The 22,645-nt window shown below is 52.0% G+C and overlaps 1 protein-coding gene across 1 annotated transcript in view; it reads right to left on the reverse strand.

Moving 5' to 3' along the window:
- Positions 1 to 22,645, reverse strand: part of LOC123346691 — a 97,477-nt gene that overhangs the window by 61,441 nt on the left and 13,391 nt on the right. Inside the window, exon 4 of the mRNA XM_044984163.1 lies at positions 7,390 to 7,840. Within this exon, the coding sequence (XP_044840098.1) occupies positions 7,390 to 7,840 (451 nt within the window). The remainder of the gene's footprint in view (positions 1 to 7,389; positions 7,841 to 22,645) is intronic.

Consider the following 22,645-nt stretch of genomic DNA (forward strand, 5'->3'; position numbering starts at 1 on the left):
TCAAAGTCGTTCTTGGCAGCATCATTAGTGCCCGTGTACCATAGATATCGTCCTTTCATACACAAGCAGTAAAATATCCTGGAAGGAGGCAGCAGACTCAGCGCTGCGGGCCCCAAAGGCAGCGTGGGAGCAGAGACGCCAGTCTCAGAGCGGGGATGCTCTGCATCATGCAGACACTCAGGACTTCTCAAGGCCTGTGTTTTTAGCTAAAGTTTCATATCACTGAGCACAGGCCAGAGAGGAAATAGCTGGGAAGGTTCTGAACGATCCCTCCTGCCAGTGAGAGCGAGGAGCTTAGGACGATGCATCACTGCACTGTGCCCCAGGCCCAGGCCAGGAACAAGATCTACACGGTGCTCTCACCTGTCTGCCAGGCTCACATGTGGCCTCCCCTAGGCAGCAGCTGGGAGCCTGACACCAGCGCTGCCCCATTAACTGCACAGGGTGAAGCTGTGGGATCAGTGAGGAACAAGGGACACACTCGGTCTGGGGGGAATGTGTCACCCATAATTATAACTGCTCCAGAGCTGTAACAATCCAGGGCTCTCTTCCCCTTTGACACCCGGCACAGCAACGTGCTCCTGCCCTATCAGCCCCGCTCTGTGCAACACCCCTGGCAGCCCCCCAGAGCCGCCTCCTGAGATCTCCCCGTTTCACTTTTTCTCTTTTCTCTGAGCCCTCGAGTTCTCTCCTGCCCTCTGCCCACGGGCCAAGGCTGCTGCTGAGAGCTCCTGGGGAGCTGCTCGGTGACACCCCTGCCGTGCTGCTGCAGGGAAGCAAAGAGCGATGGAGCCAGCAGGGGCTAGTGAGAGACAGGAGTCGGAAAAGCAGCCTTTGCACACATCAAAACAGCTTCATAAATGAGCAGGGATCAGACTGGGGGAGAGGGCGAAGGGACAAAGGGCAGAGGGCAGGAGAGAACTCGAGGGCTCACAAAGAGCCATTCAGCCCTGTTCTCTCTATTAGGCATTGAAACTTGTAGTGCTGGGGCAAAAATGTCTGGATCTCTGAAGATCCACCCACAAAATAAGCTCTGCCCATGTGAGTCACCAAAAGGAGACAGCATGGTCTGTTCACAGGAGATGGTGCATTGTTCAAAACGGGATGGAGTTGCTGATTGGTTCCAAATGGCTCCTGGGGCCGGTCTCCCCTCATGGGGCCAGAATATACCCCTGGGCTCTCTGGGCCTGGACCTTCTTTACTGGGGGGGAAATAAGAGGTGGCATCTCCCAAACATCACCCGCCTGTGGCACCGGAAGGAGGCATCACTGGCAGTACGTGGTGCTGGGCTGTAACTCTCCCTCTCCGCTCTCACAAGGTGAATGAAATTGTTAACAATGCTGATATTTAAAGGATCATCCCCAGGCACCTGAGCCCACCCCCCACTCAGGGACTGGAGCTGTTCAGACCTCTCCGAGCTGCTGTGCCCAGCTCTCTGTATCCCTACATGTGGGTCAGTTTTGAGGTTTTCTTCACAACCAGAACAGCTGGAGAGTCAGTTTAACACAAAGTGAAAGCTGAGATCCTGGAGAACAAAGCAGTCGCAGAGAAGTGCCAGTATTTCCTGGCTTTTTCTGAGCCCTGTCAGTGAAACTAGACGCCGGGACGTATCAGTGCTACCTGCACCAGACCCGGCTTCCTTAACAGGGTGGGTGGCTCTGGCCCCCTGGAAGGGGTGGGGTGTTATATCCTTGGGGGCAGCCGGTTTAGGAAGAAATCACTTGAGGCCAGACAGCAGACAGCTAACAAAACCACCATTTTATTTACAGACTCAGAGAATTCACCCAGCTGGCTGAAGCTGGCTGAGCTATCCCCTAATAATCTAAATCAGTTACCATAGGAACCAAAAACCATGACAACCAAATACACAACATATTCCTCCCCCCCTAATAAGAACATCCCCTAAATAAAACACACACTAGACTAGAGAATGAGGATAGACAGCCTCCATTCCCGGCTAAACCCTGGGGATTATTTTGCCCCATAACCGTGGGTTCGCCCTAGCTAAAGATCCAGCCGATGAGGAGGCCTTCTGTCTCTAGGTGGATTACGGCGAACTTCTGGTGTTGTTGCACCCGAAAGTACCATGGGCTCAGGGTCCTCAGCACAAACGGGTGAGGAGGTGGTATCAGCTCATGCTGGGCAAAGGGGCATCTCAGCCTCCGGCAGTAATGGAGGAGGACAGTCAGGAATAGGTGATTCGTGATTCGGTGTCTCACCAGAAGAGGTGAAGTCAGACCCCTCAATTGCAGATGTGTCCTGAGGACGGGCATGACCTGGCAACAGCTGATCTACATGTCGCCGCCAGGTAAGATTCTCTGCAGTCCGGACTGCGTAGGAAACAGGTCCTGTTTGAGTGATGACTGTGGCCGGGACCCATTTAGCTCTGGAAGTATAATTCCGAGCCAAAACTGGCTGTCCCGGGCTAAAGGTTCGGTCTTTTGCTCTGGGTGCCCGTCTGATGACTTGATATTGCTGCTGATGTTGCACAGTTTGTCTAGGTTCAGAAGGTTTCAGCAGATCAAAGCAAGTGCGCAGCTGTCGTCCCATCATTAGAAAGGCCGGAGATGCCTGGGTCGTAGCATGAGGTGTGTTTCGGTAGGAAAGTAAGAAGGTATCCAGACGCTTTTGAATGGAGTGTTGTCCCCTTGCTGATTTCAAAGCGTTTTTCATTGTCTGCACAAATCTTTCAGCTAATCCATTGGTGGATGGATGATATGGTGCTGACGTGATGTGGTGTATCCCATTTGCCTTCATAAAATTTTGAAACTCCTGAGAAACGAACTGTGGTCTGTTGTCGCTCACAAGTTGTTCTGGCAGACCAAAACGACTAAAGAGTCCTCGTAGTTTTTGGATAGTACTCTCTGCAGAAGTGGACTGCATTATAGAGACTTCTGGCCATTTAGAATGGGCATCTATTGCCACCAAGAACATGCTTCCTTCAAGGGGACCAGCAAAGTCAACATGAATACGTTGCCACGGGTTTTCAGGCCAGTCCCATGGGTGTAGGGGTGCCCACTGGGGTGCATTCCTCACACCCTGACATGACATACAAGCTTTTGCCTTCTCTTCAATAGCACTGTCCAATCCAGGACACCAAAAATAGCTTCATGCAATTTCCTTCATGCGCACTATTCCACAGTGACCAGAATGTAGCTGTTCTAACAGCTGTGATCTCAGTGGTGGTGGAATAATGACACGTCTCCCCCACAACAAACAACCAGATTGGACCGATAACTCCGTCCTTCTGGACATGTAGGGAACAAGGTCAGATGAGACTGGAGAGGTTTGTCGAGATTTTCCATGCATCACCAGGTCCATAAATTGGGACAATACTGGGTCAACGCGGGTTGCCTTCTTTATCTGAGTAGCAGTGATGGGTGTATTCTCTACCTGTTCAAAGTAGAAGATTTCCTTTTGGGCACTATCTTGATGTTTGACCGGCAAATGCAACCTTGAGAGGCCATCTGCATTGCCGTGCAGAGTGGATTTCCGATATTTGATTTCATATGTGTGTGCTGAAAGTAACAATGCCCAACGTTGCATACGACTAGCAGCTAATGGGGGAATGCCTGTGTAAGGTCCAAAAATTGACGTCAGAGGTCGATGGTCTGTGAGAAGAGTAAACTTTCGCCCAAACAGGTACGGATGAAACTTCCGAATTCCAAAAACAATTCCTAATGCCTCACGTTCAATTTGGGCGTAGTTAGTTTCTGCTTTGCTTAGAGTGCGTGAAGCAAAAGCAATAGGTCTCTCTTCTCCCGAAGGCATAATGTGTGACACGACTGCTCCCACTCCATAAGGGGAGGCATCGCAGGCCAATTGTAGGGGTAAGGATGGATCAAAGTGCGTTAGAACCTAAGAATTCAGCAATGCATCCTTAGCTTTGTTAAATGAAACATCACAGGCTTCAGTCCACTTCCAGGCCTTGTTCTGCCCAAGGAGCTCATGAAGTGGTTTTAGCAGTGTGGCTAACTGTGAGATGAAATTTCCATAGTAGTTCAGTAGTCCTAGAAATGAGCGCAGCTGGCTTACATTTCGAGGTAGGGGAGCCTCCACAATAGCTTTAACTTTTGCAGGGGCCTTATGAAGACCTGCAGAATCAATGATGTGTCCCAAATATTCAACAGAGGGCTTGAAGAATTCACACTTGTCTTTGCGAACTCGTAGGCCATACTCTTCCAGTCTTTGTAGGGTAGCCTCTAAATTCTTTAAGTGATCCTCTTCATTTCTTCCAGTGACCAGGATATCATCCAGATAGCACTGAACTCCTGACAAGCCACACAAGATCTGGTCCATAGCCCTCTGGAACAGGGCGAGAGGAGATGTTATTCCGAAGGGTAGGCGGCAGTATCGATAAAGCCCCTTATGAGTCACAATAGTCAACAGCTCTTGGGACTTTTCATCAACTTGCATCTGTAAATATGCTTGACTCAGATCAATCTTACTGAACTTTTGTCCCCCAGCCAGGCCTGCGAAGAGGTCATCGATGCGGGGAAGCGGGTATTGCTCTGCACACAACACTGGGTTGACAGTGACTTTAAAATCACCGCAAATCCGGAGAGAGCCATCTTTCTTCACTATTGGAATGATAGGAGTGGCCCATGAGCTATGGGTAACTGGTATTAGGACTCCATTGGTGACCAGGCGCTCCAGGTCTGCTTCAACTTTTGGCCTGATGGCATATGGCACAGTTCGGGCTTTCAGATATTTTAGTGGACTGTCAGGTTTAATGTTCAATGTCACAGTGATTCCCTTCATACTTCCCAAATCATCTCCAAAAACAGCAACATGTTTCCTTACTATAGGGATTAGACTGGTTTCTTCTTTAGTCATCCGGTGCACTTCTGCCCAGTTCAGTTGAATCTTCCCAAGCCAAGACCTACCCATTAAGGCTGGGTAGTTACCTCTCACCACAAACAGTGGCAATTTAGCCACCTGTCCATTGAGCTCCACCTTAACATCAATAGTGCCCAGCATAGGCACAGCTTCTCCCGTATACGTCTTCAGAACAGTTTTTGTTGCCTTAAGCGGAAGATGCTGTAGCTTTTCTTTATACACAGTCTCGGAGATCAGTGAGACGGCTGCACCGGTGTCCAGTTCCATGCGTATACGTTTGCCATCCAATAACGGGGTTACCCAGTATTCATGTGAGCCCACTGCCAAAGACAAAACATGACGTGGCACTTTCTCTTGCGCTGAGGTGTCACCTTGATCATCCTGGGTCTGCTCTAGGGTATGCAAGGTTCCTCTTTTTGTCAGCCAGACCACAGGCCTCCTTTTCTTTTGTTTACAGGCACACTCAATGTGTCCCTTTTTGCCACAGTGTCGACACACCAGGTCCTTACACCAGCATTCCAATGCCTGGTGACCCGGCTTACCACAGCGGTAACATTCTTGACTCTGCACCGTTTTGTGGGTCAGTTCTTGTGACACTTTTTTCACCCTAGGGGATGCACCGATGTATTGCGCCTCCCTTGTAGCCAGTTCCATGGAGACAGTAATATCCACAGCCTTCTGTAATGTAAGCTGATCCTCTATCAGTAGGCGCTTCCGTATAGCTTCGCTGTACAGGCCACACACTAACCTGTCACGCAGGGCATCATTTAACATCTCTTTAAATTCACAGTGTTCTGCTAGCTTTTTTAAAATGGCTACAAATTGTACAACTGTTTCATCTTCCTTTTGGTCTCTTTTGTGGAACCTATATCTTTCAGCAATTACCAGTGGTTTTGGGGAGAAATGGGACCCCAGGATTTCCACAATGTCACTGTAAGATTTAGTCTCAGGCTTAACAGGGTGTAGTAAGCTGCGTAGCAGGGAGTAGGTTTTAGCCCCTACAACACTTAAGAATATTGGCACCTTCTTCGCTTCTGTAATGTCATTTGCAATAACAAAAAGCTCAAAACGCTCAGTATACACATGCCACTGCTCTATATTCTCATCAAAAGGTTCCAGTGGCCTGGTCAGAGTAGCCATGATTTTAGTTTCACTTTCACAGTCAGTGCAAACAAGCAGTATTTTTATTTGTTTGTTTTGTACCTTGACTTCTACTTCCTTCTGTTACTGGAGCAGCACCAGGATCCCATCCATCGTCGCCACTTGTTATATCCTTGGGGGCAGCCGGTTTAGGAAGAAATCACTTGAGGCCAGACAGCAGACAGCTAACAAAACCACCATTTTATTTACAGACTCAGAGAACTCACCCAGCCGGCTGAAGCTGGCCGAGCTATCCCCTAATAATCTAACTCAGTTACCATAGGAACCAAAAACCATGACAACCAAATACACAACATGGGGCCTTGGGGCAGAAGGGCCAAGGGGGCTCCGCTTCCCACCACTGGTGAGTGCAGGGACTGGGGTGGTTTCCATTCCTCCCCCTCCCCCAAGCAACACGGCTGGGGCCGGGTCGCTCCGCTTCCCGCCGGCTGCAGTGGGTGCGGGGGTGCACCCAACCCCTGCTGCCGGCCAGCGCCAGGCCCCCTGCTAGTCCCTCAGGCTACCCTGGGCCCCTTTTGCTCCTTCCTTTCGGCGGCTCTGCTGGTAGGGTCCGGCAGCGCTGCCAAGCCAGCACTTTAGCCTTGCTTCGGCGTCCGTCCTGCTGGGACCTACCAGCAGGGCCGCCGACGGGGGAGCAAATTTCAGCTGTGTGCGGGCTGGACTGGCGGCCGGCTCTTGCCAGAGCACTGCTCCGGCCCGCACCGGCCCACTTTCACCTCTGCAAAGCACCCTGGTGGCCAGTTTTCAGAGCGGGATCGCTACGAACCGTGCAGCTCTCTGTGTGGATGTAAGATCTGCTAGTGTGAATGTGCTCTGCCTGCACAAGGAGCTAATGTTCACATGCAACAGCAGCTTTAAAGTGGCATCACTTTTGCCAACAAAACTTTGTAGTGTAGACAAAGCCAAAGAGCTGACAATCACTAAGAGCAGGGTAGAACCTCAAGAGACTGATCTCTAGAGCTTATAGTAGAGAAGCAGGTAACAGCTGGTGGGGCGGCCGGTGGAGTGGATCAGTTGGGTATGTGGCAGGGTGGTGATTGACAGGTGATGCAGAGGAGCAAGCAAGGTGCCTTCTTCCTCCCCTCCACCAGGTGTACCTCCGAGTCTTCACTACCCTGGGACAACCACTGTGAGTGGGGTGTGGTGAGGGACTTGTTAAAGGAACTTTTGGTTGTAGAACTAAAAAACCTGAGGCAGAAGACACTGCCCATTACACTCTGGGGTGGGTGTTTTGCTCACGGTTTTATGTTCATCATCCTGCTTGCAGCATTTTCCTTAATCAACACCTGGTGACTTCCCCCCTCTCATTTAAAGTTTCTTCTCTACGATCGGCACCAACTCTGGTGTCCTTAAGGGATTTAATTAAGCAAAGTCAACAGCATTTCCTACCTTGTACTCCTGGGCAGCCTCCTCAATGGGAACCACTGTGTGAGACTTGTGGTCCCGGGATTTCTCACACATCCAGCAAATGGTTTCTCCATCCTCCTCACAGAAGAGTTTGAGACGTTCCTTGTGTCTCTCACACAGATCCTCCTTTTGTCCTTTTCCTGGTTTTAACCCCAGTTGTTTGAGCTTTTGTACAATGTTGCTCAGCTGGGTGTTGGGCCTGAACTCCCCTTTCTGGAACTGGGCTCTGCACTGGGGACAGGTCAGGGGTGTCCCCGCTCCCTTTTCCACACAGTACTGGGCAATGCAGGCTCGGCAGAAGTTGTGCCCACACGTGATAGTCACCGGCTCTGTCAGATACCCCAGGCAGATGGAGCAAATAGTGTCATCTTGAACTTCCCCTGCTGTAGCTGCAGAAGCCATCGCAGCTGGGTGGGTCTCTGTTCTCTCTGCCCTTTGCAGGCAGCCAGCAGCCCAACCAACCACACCCGCAGGCAACCCGAAAGCAAAAGGGAAAAAATCAAGGGCAAGCAGCCTTTTAAAGCTTCTTTTAGCAGACTGTGCAACTGGGAGCCAATCATGTGCTCCGGCAGGATATTCCACCCCCCTCCCCCCAAAAAAAGCCTAAATAGACTTACTGGGAGCAGAGGGGATAAAAGTTACCACAGTGGGGTGAGCCATCTGCAGTGGTTTCCAAAATAGGCCATGTGGCAGAGAGGCTGGTTCCTTGCTGGCCTGTCTCAGCACCCCTCCCCCAGGGCTGTGGTGTTAAAGCCCATTGCCCCATATGTCTTTGTTACATAAAATAATTTATTGTCACTTGATGTGGCTCTGACCTGCTGTTCCCATGGCCTCAGGGCCGGCTCTAGACACCAGCCTACCAAGCACGTGCTTGGGGCAGCTCCTTAGGACAGGGCGGCGATCGGGGTTTGTTTTTGGTTTTTTGGTTCGGCCGGGCGGCACTGGGGGGAGGCGGGGCTTGGGAGGCGTGGCGCCATGCTGGGGGGGCAGGGACTTGGGCGGTGCGACGCTCGGGGGGCGGGGACTGGGGCAACGCTACGCTTGGGGCTGGGGCAACGCTCGGGGGCCAGGGAGGGGCAGGGCGGCGCTCTTTGTTTTCACTTGGGGTGGCAAAAATGTTAGAGCCGGCCCTGGCTGGAGGCTGCATGGCCTGACAGTTACTCTGTTTCCTAGAAGCCATTGTAAATGCAGCGTCACTCTATTTTAGTTATTTATTTTTAATTCCTTTTTAAAGCAGTGTATTGGTTACTCCTATTTTCCTGAGCTTCAGTTCATCTGCAAATTTGACACCATCAGCTCAGGATTAAACAAAGACTGTGAATGGCTTGCCAACTACAAAAGCAGTTTCTCCTCCCTTGGTTTTCACACCTCAACTGCTAGAAGAGGGCCTCATCCTCCCTGATTGAACTAACCTTGTTATCTCCAGCCTGATTCTTGCTTGCATATATAAACCTGCCCCTGGAAATTTCCACTACATGCATCTGACGAAGTGGGTATTCACCCACGAAAGCTCATGCTCCAAAATGTCTGTTAGTCTATAAGGTGCCACAAGACTCTTTGCTGCTTTTACAGATCCAGACTAACACCCTCTGATACTTGACTTCAGGAAGGATGCGGGTCAAGCTGCCCTTTCTGTGACACACAAACCCCCTCCCCTCCTGACTCGGTCATGCTGCTGCATACCCAGTGCTGTAACAAGGGCGAGGCGAGTGAGGCACTTGCTTCAGGTGCAAAAAGCCCAGGGGTGCAGAAAGTGGTGGAGAAAAAAAAATCCGCTGGCAGGCACAGAGATATCTATAACCGAGGTGATCTTCCCCCTGCGCCACCCCTGAGTGTCCTCCACCCCCCTTCCCAGACCTGAAGCAGAGCAGCTCCATGCTGCCTCCCTGCAGCTACTGCTGCTGTAGGGTCCTAGTGCCCCCCGTGTCACTGCCAGGGCAGACTGACTCTGAGCCTGCCCTTCCCCCTCAGACCCTTTCATTTTCCAATGGGACCCTCCAGCAGCACAGCCCCCCACCCCGCCCGCAGTCACTGCTCCTGCCCCATGCTGGGCAAGGAGGCAGCCCCAGTGAGGCTGGATCTGAGAGGGGCCCTAGAAGCACATGCAGTGACAGTGGTGGGGGTGAGTGTGCTGCTGGGGAGGCAGGAAAGGGGGACTCCTCCCCCAGAACTCACTGCTGCCAGCAGGGAATGGGCTGGGGGGAGTCCTCCTCTCTGGCCCCTGTCCCGGAGCAGCCTGCCTGCACCCCAAACTCATCCCCAGCCCTGCCCCAGCCCAGAGCCCACACCCCCAGTCAGAGCTTTCACCCCCCACCACACCCTCATCCCTCTGCTCGAGCCCTGAGCCCCTCCAGTACCCCAAACACCTCATCCCTAGCCTCAGACAGAGCCCTCACCCCAACTCTCGCTCTGAGCCCCCCCATATTCCAAACCCTTCATCTGCAGCCACAACCCACAGCCCTCACCCCTGCACCCCATCCCTCTGCATCCCTTTCATCCCCAAACTCCCTCCCAGAGCCTGCACCCCAATCCCCTGCCCAAGCCTAGGGCCTGCACCCCAGACCTCCTCCCTCACCCAAACTCCCTCCCAGAGCCTTGGGTGGGGGGGGGCAGAGTTTGGGCGGGGGCGGGTTCTGGGCACAACCAAAATTTCTACAAACCTGCCACCCCTGATCCTGCCCTGCAGACCTGAACTCCCAGCATTCTCAAGACACATGCTAATCCCTAGTCGCCACTGATAATATCCAGCACCTCCCACCTCTCTTAACCTGTGAGTCCCTCTCTGATTTGGAACTGGACTGGACTCAAAGACCATCTTGGAAGCAACATTACCAGCCCAAGCAGTCAAAAATAATGAGTTGACCCCCCAAAATCACAGGTTTTACCGCCGCCACTTCATTCATCCTTTGGTGGCAATTTGGCGGCAGGCCCTTCCCTCTGAAAGGGACTGAGGGACCCGTCGCCGAATTGCCGCCGAAGAGCCAGCCCTGGGGGAAGGCGCAATTTTATATTCTTGCCTCGGGTGCAAAAATACCTAGTTACGGCTCTGGCATACGCCCACTTACAGCCTGCTGGCTTGGCTACTTTTACCAATAAGCAGTCGTGGTTCGGCACTTTACTGGTCTGTCGAGATCTCCCCGTACACTACTGGGGGCTGGTTTGGGAATAGTGATTAGGGACAAGGAGCCAGGAACCAAGAACAAGACCAATTTTGTAGCTTGCAGCTCCAAGCCCGTTTAGTCAACACCAGACGCTCTCTCTAGATTGTCCGGGGTCACACTGTGTTCACAGCGGCTGCTTGGCTTTTGCCTCTGCCTCTCTGTCCTTTTCTGTTCGCTGGTCCTCTGCATTTTGCATATTTTCACACACAAACACCCTCCTACCCAAAATACTGCTCAGCAAAGCCCTCCTGTCCCAACCCCCTGGGTGGGTTCACATACCTCCTTTGTCTTAGGTAGGGGCTGGTGATAAATGTATCCTTACGGTTATGTTAACTGAAGGATGAATTCACATCCATCAATCTCAGAGAGTTTTTAACTTGACCCATATCAAGGTTTCACCCAGTTCATAATGATACTAACCAGACTGTTTTTCCTGTACCAACTCTCTCAATAAACTTTGAAAACCTGCACAAGTGAACAGAATCATTATTTGAATCTACCCTGGAAGGGAAAGGAGGGGAGGTAGAGGCTGTGACTGCTCCAGGAAGTCGCCATTTTGAGCTCACAGATGGAGGCTGGGGGATGGACAGATGCTCAAAGGGAAAAGACAATTAGTAGCTGGGGATGTGCCCACCATGGCCTGGGCATGTTAACAGTCAGTGGTTGGGGCTTCAGTCCGAGTTAGAAGCCAATTGCCTGGGCATCCAACTCTGTTTGAAAACTTGTTCAGGGGGCTGAACGAAGGGGGAGAGTGTAGGGGGAGAGAGGAAGGTGGGAGCTGGAAATTCGGAAAGGCTCCTAGCTCAGGCCTGGTCTACACTAGGCGTTTAAATCGGTTTTAGGAGCGTAAAACCGATTTAACGCCACAACCGTCCACACTAGGAGGCACCTTATATCGATTTTAATGGCTCTTTAAACCGGTTTCTGTACTCCTCCCTAACGAGAGGAGTAACGCTAGTATCGGTATTAACATATCGGATTAGGGTTAGTGTGGACGCTGATCGACGGCATTGGCCTCCGGGCGGTATCCCACAGTGCACCAGTGACCGCTCTGGACATCATTCTGAACTCGGATGCACTGGCCAGGTAGACAGGAAAAGCCCCGCGAACTTTTGAAATTCATTTCCTGCTTCCCCAGCGTGGAGATCTCATCTCATCAGCACAGGTGACCACGCACAGCTCATCAGCGTTAACAATGCAGTCTCCTGAGAATCGTAAAAGAGCCCCAGCATGGACTACACAGGAGGTACTGGATCTGATCGCTATCTGGGGAGAGGATTCAGTACTAACAGAACTGCGTTCCAAAAGACGAAATGAAAAAGTATTTGAAAGAATTTCTAAGGCTATGACGGATAAAGGCCACAGCAGGGACTCAGTGCAGTGCAGAGTGAAAGTTAAGGAGCTCAGACAAGGCTACCAGAAAACCAAAGAAGCAAACGGAAGGTCAGGGGCAGGTCGAAAAACATGCCGCTTCTATGCTGAGCTGCATGCAATTTTAGGGGGCTGCGCCACAAGTACCCCACCCCTGATCGTGGATTCCGAGGTGGGGGTTGTAATCTCTGCCATGTCTGAGGATTATGCAGACGGGGAAGAGGAAGATGAAGAAGAGGAGGAAGACCTAGCAGAGAGCACACAGCACTCCGTGAGCCACAGCAGCCAGGAGCTTTTTATCACCCTGACGGAATTACCGTCCTCCCAGCCCTCACAAGCCACTATCCCAGACAATGACGCCATGGAAGGGACCTCTGGTGAGTGTACCTTTGCAAATATCAAACATTTTTTTTAAGCAAGCCTTTTTTAATGATTGATTTGCCCTGAGGTCTTGGGATGCATTCGCAGACAGTATAGTTACTTAGAAAAGTTTGTTAACATGTCCAGGGATTGAGAGGAAATCCTCCAGGGACATCTCGATGAAGCGCTCCTGTAGGTACTCCAGAAGCCTTTGCAGAAGGTTTCTGGGCAAGGCAGCCTTGTTCCGCCCACCATGGTAGGACACTTTACCACGCCATGCATGTAGCAAGTAATCAGGTATCATTGCGTGGCAAAGCATAGCAGCGTATGGTCCCGGTGACTGCTGGCATTCAAGAAGCATCCGTTCTTTATCTTGTTCTGTTATCCTCAGCAAAGTGATATCGTTCAGGATAACCTGGTTAAAAATCAGGAATTTAAGTAAGGGGGGGGTGGCCATTTTTCTACTGGGTTCATGGACTGCATCAGCTTAAAAAAAAACTTTCCTGCACGTAGCGAAGCGGGGGGAGGGGAGGAGTGAAATGCCGATGATCTTTTCTGTGTTTGGTCACCGGCAATCTTCCCCAAGGCACCAGACACGCAGTGGGTGGGGGGGGGGAAGGTTGTTGATTAGCAGGGAGCTAGCGTGGTATTAGCCATGCATTGTTGGGGGGGAAGGGTTAAATCACTACAGAAGCCGAAAGACAGTGGCTTACCATGGCCGCATGCAAGCTGAATTATGATGCCTGGACCTGCGACTGTGAGATCTGTAACTCCAGAGCTGCAGGCACTCACTATTAAGATGAAAAAATGCGACCTTGTAGGGAAATCACATGTGCTAGGTGGTGAATACTGCTGTTCACTGTGAAATAGTATAACCATTGTTCTGTAAAATGTATCTTTCTAAATATTTATCTCCCTCATGCAGCTGCAAATTTTTCAACCATCCCTCCTCCATCCCAAAGGCTAGCACAGATAAGGCGGAGGAAAAAAAAGACGCGAGATGAGATGTTCTCGGATATTATGGAAGTTACACGCAATGAAAGAGCTCATCTGAATGAGTGGAAGGACGTGGTTTCAAATTACAGGAAAGAGGCCAGTGAACGTGAGGACAGGAGGGACAACCGAGATGAGAGGTGGCGGCAGGAAGACCGGCAGGAAAATCAGCGGTGGCGGCAGGAAGATCAGCGGTGGCGGGATGCAACTCTGGGGCTGCTGCGTGATCAAACTGACATGCTCCGGCGTCTTGTGGAGCTTCAGGAACGGCAGCAGGATCACAGAGTGCCGCTGCAGCCCCTGTATAACCACCCTCAACCCTCACCATGTTCCATATCCTCCTCACCCAGACGTGTAAGAACGCGTGGGGGGAGGCTCCGTGCACCCGCCCACTCCACCCCCGTGGACAGCCCAACCAGAAGGATGTCGTTACTGTGAATTTTTTTTAATGGCCTTCTCCATCCCTCCTATCCTCCTCCCAAACCACACCCTTACTTCTCTCCCTCTTTTTATAATGAATCAATAAAGAATTCATGCTTTTTAAATGACAGTGACTTTATTTGCATAAGTAAGCTGTACTCGAAGGGGGAGGGTGAGTTGCTAACAGGGAATGAGTCAGTCAAGGCGGGGTGGGTGTTCATCAACAAACACAGCAGTCACACTGTACCCTGGCCATTGATGAAGCTCGTTTTCAAAGCTTCTCTGATGCGCACCGCTTCCTGGTGTGCTCTTCTAATCTCCCTGGTGTCTGGCTGTGCGTAATCAGCGGCCAGGTGATTTGCCTCAGCCTCCCACCCCGCCATAAAGGTCTCCCCCTTACTCTCATAGAGGTTGTGGAGAATACAGCAAGCAGTAATAACATAGGGGACATTGGTTTGGCTGAGGTCTGAGCGAGTCAGTAATGTCCGCCAGCGCGCCTTTAAACGGCCAAATGCACATTCCACCACCATTCTGCACTTGCTCAGCCTGTAATTGAACAGATCCTGACCACTGTCCAGGCTGCCTGTGTATGGCTTCATGAGCCATGGCATCAAGGGGTAGGCTGGGTCCCCCAGGATAACGACAGGCATTTCAACATCCCCAACTGTTATTTTCTGATCTGGGAAGTAATTCCCTTGCTGCAGCCATTTAAACAGAGTAGTGCTTCTGAAGACGCGAGCGTCATGAACCCTCCCTGGCCATCCCACGTGGATGTTTGTGAAACGTCCCTTGTGATCTACCAGTGCTTGCAGCACCATTGAAAAGTACCCCTTGCGGTTTACGTACTGGGTGCCCTGGCGCTGCGGTGCCAAGATAGGGATATGGGTTCCATCTATCGCCCCCCCACAGTTAGGGAATCCCAGTGTAGCAAAGCCATCCACTATGGCCTGCACGTTTCCCAGAGTCACAACCTTTCGTAGCAGCAGCTTAGTGATTGCTTTGGCTACTTGCATCACAGCAGCCCCCACAGTAGATTTTCCAACTCCAAATTGATTCCCGACTGACCGGTAGCTGTCTGGCGTTGCAAGCTTCCACAGGGCTATCGCCACTCGCTTCTCTACTGTGAGGGCTGCTCTCATCTTGGTATTATGGCGTTTCAGGGCAGGGGCAAGCAAGTCACAAAGTTCCATGAAAGTGCCCTTACGCATGCGAAAGTTTCGCAGCCACTGGGAATCGTCCCACACCTGCAACACAATGCGGTCCCACCAGTCAGTGCTTGTTTCCCGGGCCCAAAATCGGCGTTCAATGGATAGAATCTGCCCCATTACCATCAGGATCTCCAAAGCGCAGGGGCCCGCGGTTTGAGAGAATTCTGTGTCCATGTCCTCATCACTGTCATTGCCGCGCTGCCGTATCCGCCTCCTCCTCGCCTCGGATTGAAGGTCCTGGTTCAGCATATACTGCACGAGAGTGCGCGAGGTGTTTAAAACATCCACGATTGCGGTATGGAGCTGAGCAGGGTCCATGCTTGCTGTGTTATGGCGTCTGCACAGTTCACCAAGCAAAAAAAGGCGCGAGACGGTTGTCTGCTGCTCAGGGAGGGAGGGGTGAGGCTGTACCCAGAACCACACGCGACAATGATTTTTGCCCCATCAGGCACTGGGATCTCAACCCGGAAATGCCAAGGGGCGGGGGAGGCTGCGGGAACTATGGGATAGCTACGGGATAGCTACCCACAGTGCAACGCTCCAGAAATCGACGCTAGCCTCGGACCATGGACGCACACTACCGATTTAATGTGTTTAGTGTGGCCGCGCGCACTCGATTTTATAAAATCTGTTTTACAAAACCGGTTTATGCAAATTCGGAATAGTCCCGTAGTGTAGACGTACCCTCACATCCACCAGAAATGGCTGAGGCCACGGGGCACCCAGAACAGCAGTGAGCCCAGCAGTAGAGCATAACAATAATACATTGTAAAGAAGGATCCTTACATGCCAAGCTCCCCTCAATCAGATCTCCCTTCTGTGTCCTGGGCTGGGTTTGGGGCTGGGAATCAGGGCAGCTTCCTACAAGGCCACGCTCAGAGGCCTGAGTCCCGAAGAGATCCTGGCTCTCCGGGGATATCTCCTCACGGCCCTCTCCATGTGCTTCCTCCAGTGACTCTTGCTGCTCGGCTTCGGGGCTCCACTGTCCTTATGGTGGCATCATTGCATCCACATGAGCAATAGTCCGCAAACTAACTTAATTCACATTGAATTTAGCGCACTTTTAAAGTGGAATCCAGAATTCACAAGTGGGGAGTCAGTGCGCTTTATGGGTTTGTGTTATGTGCACACAGGTATTTTCAATTCGCATTAACTTGAGTTAGTCTGGACTTAACCCCGCCCCGCCCCAGAGATAAGCCCCTAGATTCCAAGGGCAGGGGCTGGGGGTTGGCTCTGCGCTGTGTGACTGAGCCCTCGCAGTGGCAGGGTGATGCTGGAAGGCAGCAAAGGCAGAGAGAGCTGCTTCTCGGGCACAGCGCTGGAGTGTTGGGCTTGGGATTTCTGTAGGCGCCTGTGCACTGTACATCCCCACTGCTTTTCAGGGGAACAGGACTTGCTCTGTGTTTCTGTAAATAACCAGATGACACTGAAGATAACCCTGACTTCATGTCTGCAATTGCTCATCCAAACGGATCCCGGCTCCCCCGGCCAGGTCCAAAATTTCAACTGCTGCTCAGCCAAAGAGGCATCGAGACCTGTCAGAAATCATGTGATGTGAGCAGGCATGGAGCAAATCACCTTGTATATTCCTTATGTGTGATGTGATTGGTCACTTAAGTCCCCTGGGTTGAAAGCACCACCAGACTGGGGTGAGAGGGTTTGTGTGTGGACAGAAGGGGGGTTAGGGCAGTGCCTGACTTAGAGCCTGAGTTAACTCTGCCATGGAGACAGAGCCCGTTAGACACAGGCGCTAACTTTTGTTTTTCCCACGGGACGCTCTGGCCCTGCTCCACCCTAAGGCCCTGTCCCCGCGGGGCATCTTCCCCCAGGCCCCATCCTCACTTCACCTCTTCCTGCCCCTACTCTGCCTCCTCCTGTACCTGCAACTTGCTCCTCTGCACCCCCTCCCTGAGCCTTCCCGCCCACCCGCCAACCTCTCACTCCTCTCTGCCCCCTCCCCGAGAGCCTCCCTCCAGCCGCTTGCTGATCAGTGGCCAGCCCCAGGGCCAGTCAAATAGAGCTTGGGGAACAGCTGATTGGTGGCCAGCCCCAGGACTCCTGCAGAACAGCTGATTAGCGGCCAGCACCAAACAGCTGTGGCTGGTGGGTGTTGAACACTCCCTATTTTTTTTCCATGGGTGCTTGGGCCCCAGAGCACCCTCGGAGTCAGTGCCTCTGCTGTTAGCGTAGAATGCAGCCCCCAGACTAGGTACAGCAGGTTTCTGCCGGCCAGTCCCAATACAGAATGAGGAAATAAAACCTCTTTATCAACTACCAGAAAGCCCAAAGCAAAGAGGTGACTCCTGAGTGTTTCACGTCACTCGGAGGCATTTACATTACAATCATGAAGCTGCATGTCTCTTCAGATACCTGCTTAAAGCAACCTGAATGTAAACAACAAGCCATTGTCAATCTCTGACTCAGCCCAGGGAACCGGTCTGAGTGGTTTGTGAAGAATTGTACAGAGGGGAGGAGAAGTTCATACAAATAAATGTTTCTGCTAAGACTCCACAGCTCCAAAGTGCTTCACTAGTAAATATTTTGTATGATTGCCACATCTGGAGCAGTCAATCAATTAACAACAGAGAAATTTTGTTTTAAAAAACTTTCTCTATACATGGACACTCTCATAGACCGCAAGTACACAGAGAGCAAACAGACCCAAATACAAACAGAGACCGTTACTGTCAAGGTTCCTTGCCCACTCTGGACTTTAGAGTACAGATATGAGGACCTGCATGTGAACCCCTAAACTGAATTACCAGCTTAGATTTGGTTTTGCTGCCACCACTCCCAAATACTAACTCTCTTCCCTGGATAGTCTTGAAAGACTTCTTCACCAAGTCCCTGGTGAACACTGATCCAACCCCTTGGATCTTAACAGAAGGAGAATTTAACCATCCCCCCTCTTTTCCCCCACCAATTCTTGGTGAGTCCAGATCCAATCCCCTTGGATCTTAAAACAAGGAAAAATCAATCAGGTTCTTAAAAAGAAGGCTTTTAATTAAAGAAAGAAAGGTAAAAATCATCTCTGTAAAATCAGGATGGAAAATAACTTTACAGGGTAATCAGATTTGTAGAGCCCAGAGGAACTCCCTCTAGCCTTAAGTTCAAAGTTACAGCAAACAGAAGTAAATCTTCTCAGCAAAAAGGAATGTTTACAAGTTGAGAAAACAAAGATAAACCTAACACACCTTGCCCGGCTGTTACGTACAAGTTTGAAATATGAGAGACTGGTTCAGAATGATTTGGAGAGCCTGGATTGATGTCTGGTCCCTCTTAGTCCCAAGAGCGATCAATCCCAAAGCAAAGAGCACACAAACAAAAGCCTTCCCCCCACAAGATTTGAAAGTATCTTGTCCCCTTATTGGTCCTTTGGGTCAGGTGTCAGCCAGGTTACCTGAGCTTCTTAACCCTTTACAGGTAAAAGGATTTTACCTGTCTCTGGCCAGGAGGGATTTTATAGTATTGTACACAGGAGGGTTGTTTCCTTCCCTTTATAGTTATGACAGTTACACACAGGTGTGTCCTCTTTCCAAAGCTCAAGGCAGCCATTCCAGAAGTCACTCCCCTCCCACTATATCTACGTGTCCTGCCTCGCTCACCACAATTCTTTGGTAACCCACCAAACAGTTTCACATTCCAAACTCGCAGGGATGTTCTGCAGAAAGGCAGCAAGGAATGTGCTGCATGTAGAAGGAGGTGTGTCCATACTGTTTGCACAGTGGGCATTTTTGAGAATGCTGCCTCCCATAGGTGACCCATTCTGGGCTCCTGTGACTTAGGGTAGCTCCCCTGGCTACCTTAAATGACACTGGGGGATGGTTTATCCCCTCCCACCCCCCAGAGCAGCCTGGAATGCCAAAGGTGCAGAAGTGGTGTCAAGGGACCTTTGCCATCTCCCCCAGAGCTGTGAGTTCTGTGCTGCACGTACCTTAGGCCCGGCACAGTATCGCACCCTGTGTTTCTAGACCTTGTGGTTGCAGAGATAACCCTGAAAAGGAACTGAGTGTAAGTGATGCAGTGATGTCTTCCTGAGTCTGCAGACAGCCTGAAACCATAGCGCTAAGAAATGGGAACTTCTCCATTCCTCACAGTGCAGGGGACGCGTGATGCCATGGAATTCTGCGCGTCTGCTACAATTCACAGGTTGCCCCAAGTTTTATCTTCTGTGTCCCTGCCCTGCTGCAGACAGGAGTGGGGGGAGCCACCCCCTCACCTAAACAGCCAACGCCCCAGTCAGAGAAGGAATCTTCTCTCCCTCTTTCAAACATGTAATAGTCCAACCAACACTGACCAAACCCACCCTGGATGCTTCAGTTTTCACCACTATTACCAGCATCGTATCTATTCCTGAGCGAGCTGAGAGGGGAGCTAGCAAATGGCCCCCCACTAGCTCATCTAGCTGGAGCTACACTCTAGATACGGCTCGCTCTGGATTGAGGCCAGGCCATTGAACTGCAACTGCTTTGGGGGCACTGATGGACGATCTCCTGTCACTGAACGGGTGGTTAGAAACTGACCAAGGAGCTATGAACTCCTGCTGACATGATGCTGTAAACAAGCGGCATTCACACACTGCTCCAGAGTCTGCACATGCTGTGTGGGGTCAAATTTACCCCTGCCCTGGGACTTTGCTTTATTCATAAGGTAACTCACAATAACACAACGGGAACTCCAGCCCCAGCTTTCCTCCCAGTCTGGCTTTTCCTAGGGCTCCTCCTGTGGTGCCAGCAGAGAGTGGGCGCCGCACATCCTGGGGTGGCTGACAACGGGACATGCTCACAGAGGTTGAGGGCCTCGGCTGGCCCCTGGCTGCCCAGAGGGAAGGGCCTGTGCACTCACAGAGCTGGGCACAGGAAGCACAGAGGGGTCGAGGTCTAACACAGGCAGATGTCCCGACCAGTCCAGCCCATGGAATTTCACTATGGGCCAGAGTTAGGAGGGTACAGCAGTGCCTACAGAGGCAGACAGATGCCTAGTGGGTTCTCAAAAGCTTCTAAGCAAGTAATGCACCCAAGGGAAATCAATAGGAGTTAGGTACCTAAGGGCTATTGAACCCAATGGGAGCTAGGCACCCAAGGGCTATTGAAACCAAAGGGAGTTAGGTGCCTACAGACTATTGAAACCAATGGGATTTAGGTGCCTAAACAGAAACACTTTTGAAAATCCCACAAGGTACCTAACTACCTAACTTTCTAATCGCTAATTTCAAGGAATTAGACCAGTCGGTCACTATTTTTACAGAGAATTCCAGAAGGTGGTGGACAGAACCCAGAGGAATTGTGATGAATTTCCTGGAGAGAACCAATCAAGACAGTAAAGGGGGGGGGGGGCGAGAGAGAGCAGCTGCACACGTGTGTAGTTGTGATATTTATGACACATGTACATTATCAATGAACAACCCAGTCTGACAATTTAATAGTTTATTTTGTTAAGAAAAATATTTTGGATTTCTTCAAATTCCACAGTTGAAATACAAATGATGTTATTTAGAGAAGTTAAACTTTAATATAGATTTGAGGGAAGAATCAAAAAATAAATGTAAATAATTCCAGTTCTAAAAATTATGGTTAGATGCTTGTTTTTTAAATACTATTAAAATGTAAATTAAAATATTCTTGTATTTACACTTTGTTACAATAATATTTTCTAAATTCAAATGATCTTTTTTCTTTCATATTTTACATTGAGATTTCACAGGGGTAGAAAATTCTGACAGGACTGAATGACCCCATCCCCCACCATCTGCTACCCCTGGGGCAGAGGACGGGAAAGGTGGGTCTGGGGGTTCCCAGGTGTCCGGTGTTAGATTGGAAACTCCAGTTGAAAAGGGAAACTGACAACTGGGATCAAAGGGAAATTAACCTGTGCCCCGTTAATCACTGTGGGGGGAGGGGTTGTTGCCTGAGGGGAGTCAGGGCCCCTCTGCCTGTGAGGAGACAATGAGGAGAAAGGGCAGGAGGAGCGGGGGAGGGGTGGGAAGGTGTCAGGGGAGGTGAGGGAGGGGAGGGGACAGGCTGATGCTGGGAGAGGAAAGGAGAGGGGAAGGTGACAGGAGCAGAGGGGGCGGAGGGAGGGACAGAGGGGTGGGGCAGGCACAAGGGCTATGGGGTGATAAGGGAAGGGAGGGGCACCAGGACGACAGGTGTGTGAAGGGAAGGGCAGGTTCCAGGGGGCTGCAGGGGGTGAGAGAGGGGTTGGCACCAGGGCAGAAGAAGGGGATGGACCCCAGGGGGCACAGGGAAGCAAGGGAAGGGGCAGGCACCAGGGGGCAGAGGGGTATGAGGGAATGGGGAAGCTCCAATGGGGCAGGGCAAATCAAGGGGCAGGTGAGCTGCTAGGGGGTGAGATGATGAGGACTGGGGAGGTGGAGCCATGGGGGGGAGTGAATGAACAGGCACTGGTGCCAAAGGGGCAGAATGGGGGGTGAGGGAGCAGGTGAGCAGAAGGGGGGCAGAGAGAGGGGTGTGGAGAAGGGCAGCCGCTAGGGGGGCAGAGGCGTGTGCAGGGAGATGTGGGCACCAGGGGGGCAGAGGGAGGATGAAGGGAGGGGTGGGGCCCAGAGGTTAGGAGAGGGTGAGGGGAGGGGTGGGGCAGTGCTGAGGTGAGGGGAAGGGCTGAGACCAGGGGTCCCAAAGGGGGGCGAGGGAAGGGACTTGCACCAGGGAGGCAGATGGGGCCAGGGTAGAGCTGGGACTTGGGGCAGAGGAGGAGCTGGCACCAGGGGACTGGAGGGGTGGTGAGGGGTGCAGGTGTCACGGTGCCAGAGGGGGAGGGGAGGGGCAGTGGTGACAAATAAAGAGAAGGTGGCATGGGTGATGGTGGCAGAGGGGCGAGAGGAGAGCAGGGTCAGTGGGGCAGAGGGTGGGGAGGGGGATGGGCACCAGGAAGGAAAGGGACAAGGGGAGGGTCAGGTGTTGGGGGGCAGGAGGAGGGAAGGGGCAGGCAGCAGGAGGGTGTGGGGGGGGAGGGGAAGGGCAGGTGCCAGGGGATTGAGGGGGCTGAGCAGAAGGGCCGGCACAGGGAGGGCAGAGGAAGGGAGGGAGAAGCACCAGGGGGCAGAGAGGGGTGAGAGGCAGGGCAGGTGGGTAGAGGGAGGTGCTAGGGGAGGGGATTGGGGAGAGGCAGGTGCCAGGGGGTCAGAGAGGGTGGGGAGAGGGGCAGGTGTCAGGAGGGCTAAGGGGAGTAAGAAGGGCAAAAGCCAGGACAGCAGAGGAGGGTGAGGGGTGGTGTGGCCATCAAAGGTGATGGCGGTGGTAGGCACCAGGGAAGCAGAGGAGGGTGAGGGGAGGGGTGGGAGACATGGCACAGAGGAGGGAAAGGGGAGAGGTGGATGCCAGGACATAGCGGGGGTGTGAAGTGATGGGTGGGCTCCAGGGTGCAGAGGATGTTTGGGGGAGAGGGGCAGATGACAGGAGGGCAGGGGGAGAAGGGAGGGGCTGTTCCAGTGGGGCAGAGATGGGTGGAGGGCAGGGGCATGTGCCAGGGAGGCAAAGTGGGAGTAGAAGGGCAGGGGCCCAGGGGAGCAGAAAAGGAGTGAGAAGAGAGGGAGGGATGTTGGTGAGGCTAGACGCAGGGTCCAGGGTCCCTCACAGGGGTGGGAGAAGGGTAAGGGAGGGGTGGGAGCCAGAGATGTGGGAGGGAGAGGCAGGGCCCAGGGAATCTCTGTTGCTTTCGGGCCAGGTGTGGTTGGTTTCTCACTCAGAGCAGGTCGGTGCTGTC

Source organism: Mauremys mutica, chromosome 12 (genome assembly GCF_020497125.1).
Source record: "Mauremys mutica isolate MM-2020 ecotype Southern chromosome 12, ASM2049712v1, whole genome shotgun sequence".
Taxonomy (NCBI): Eukaryota; Metazoa; Chordata; order Testudines; family Geoemydidae; genus Mauremys; species Mauremys mutica.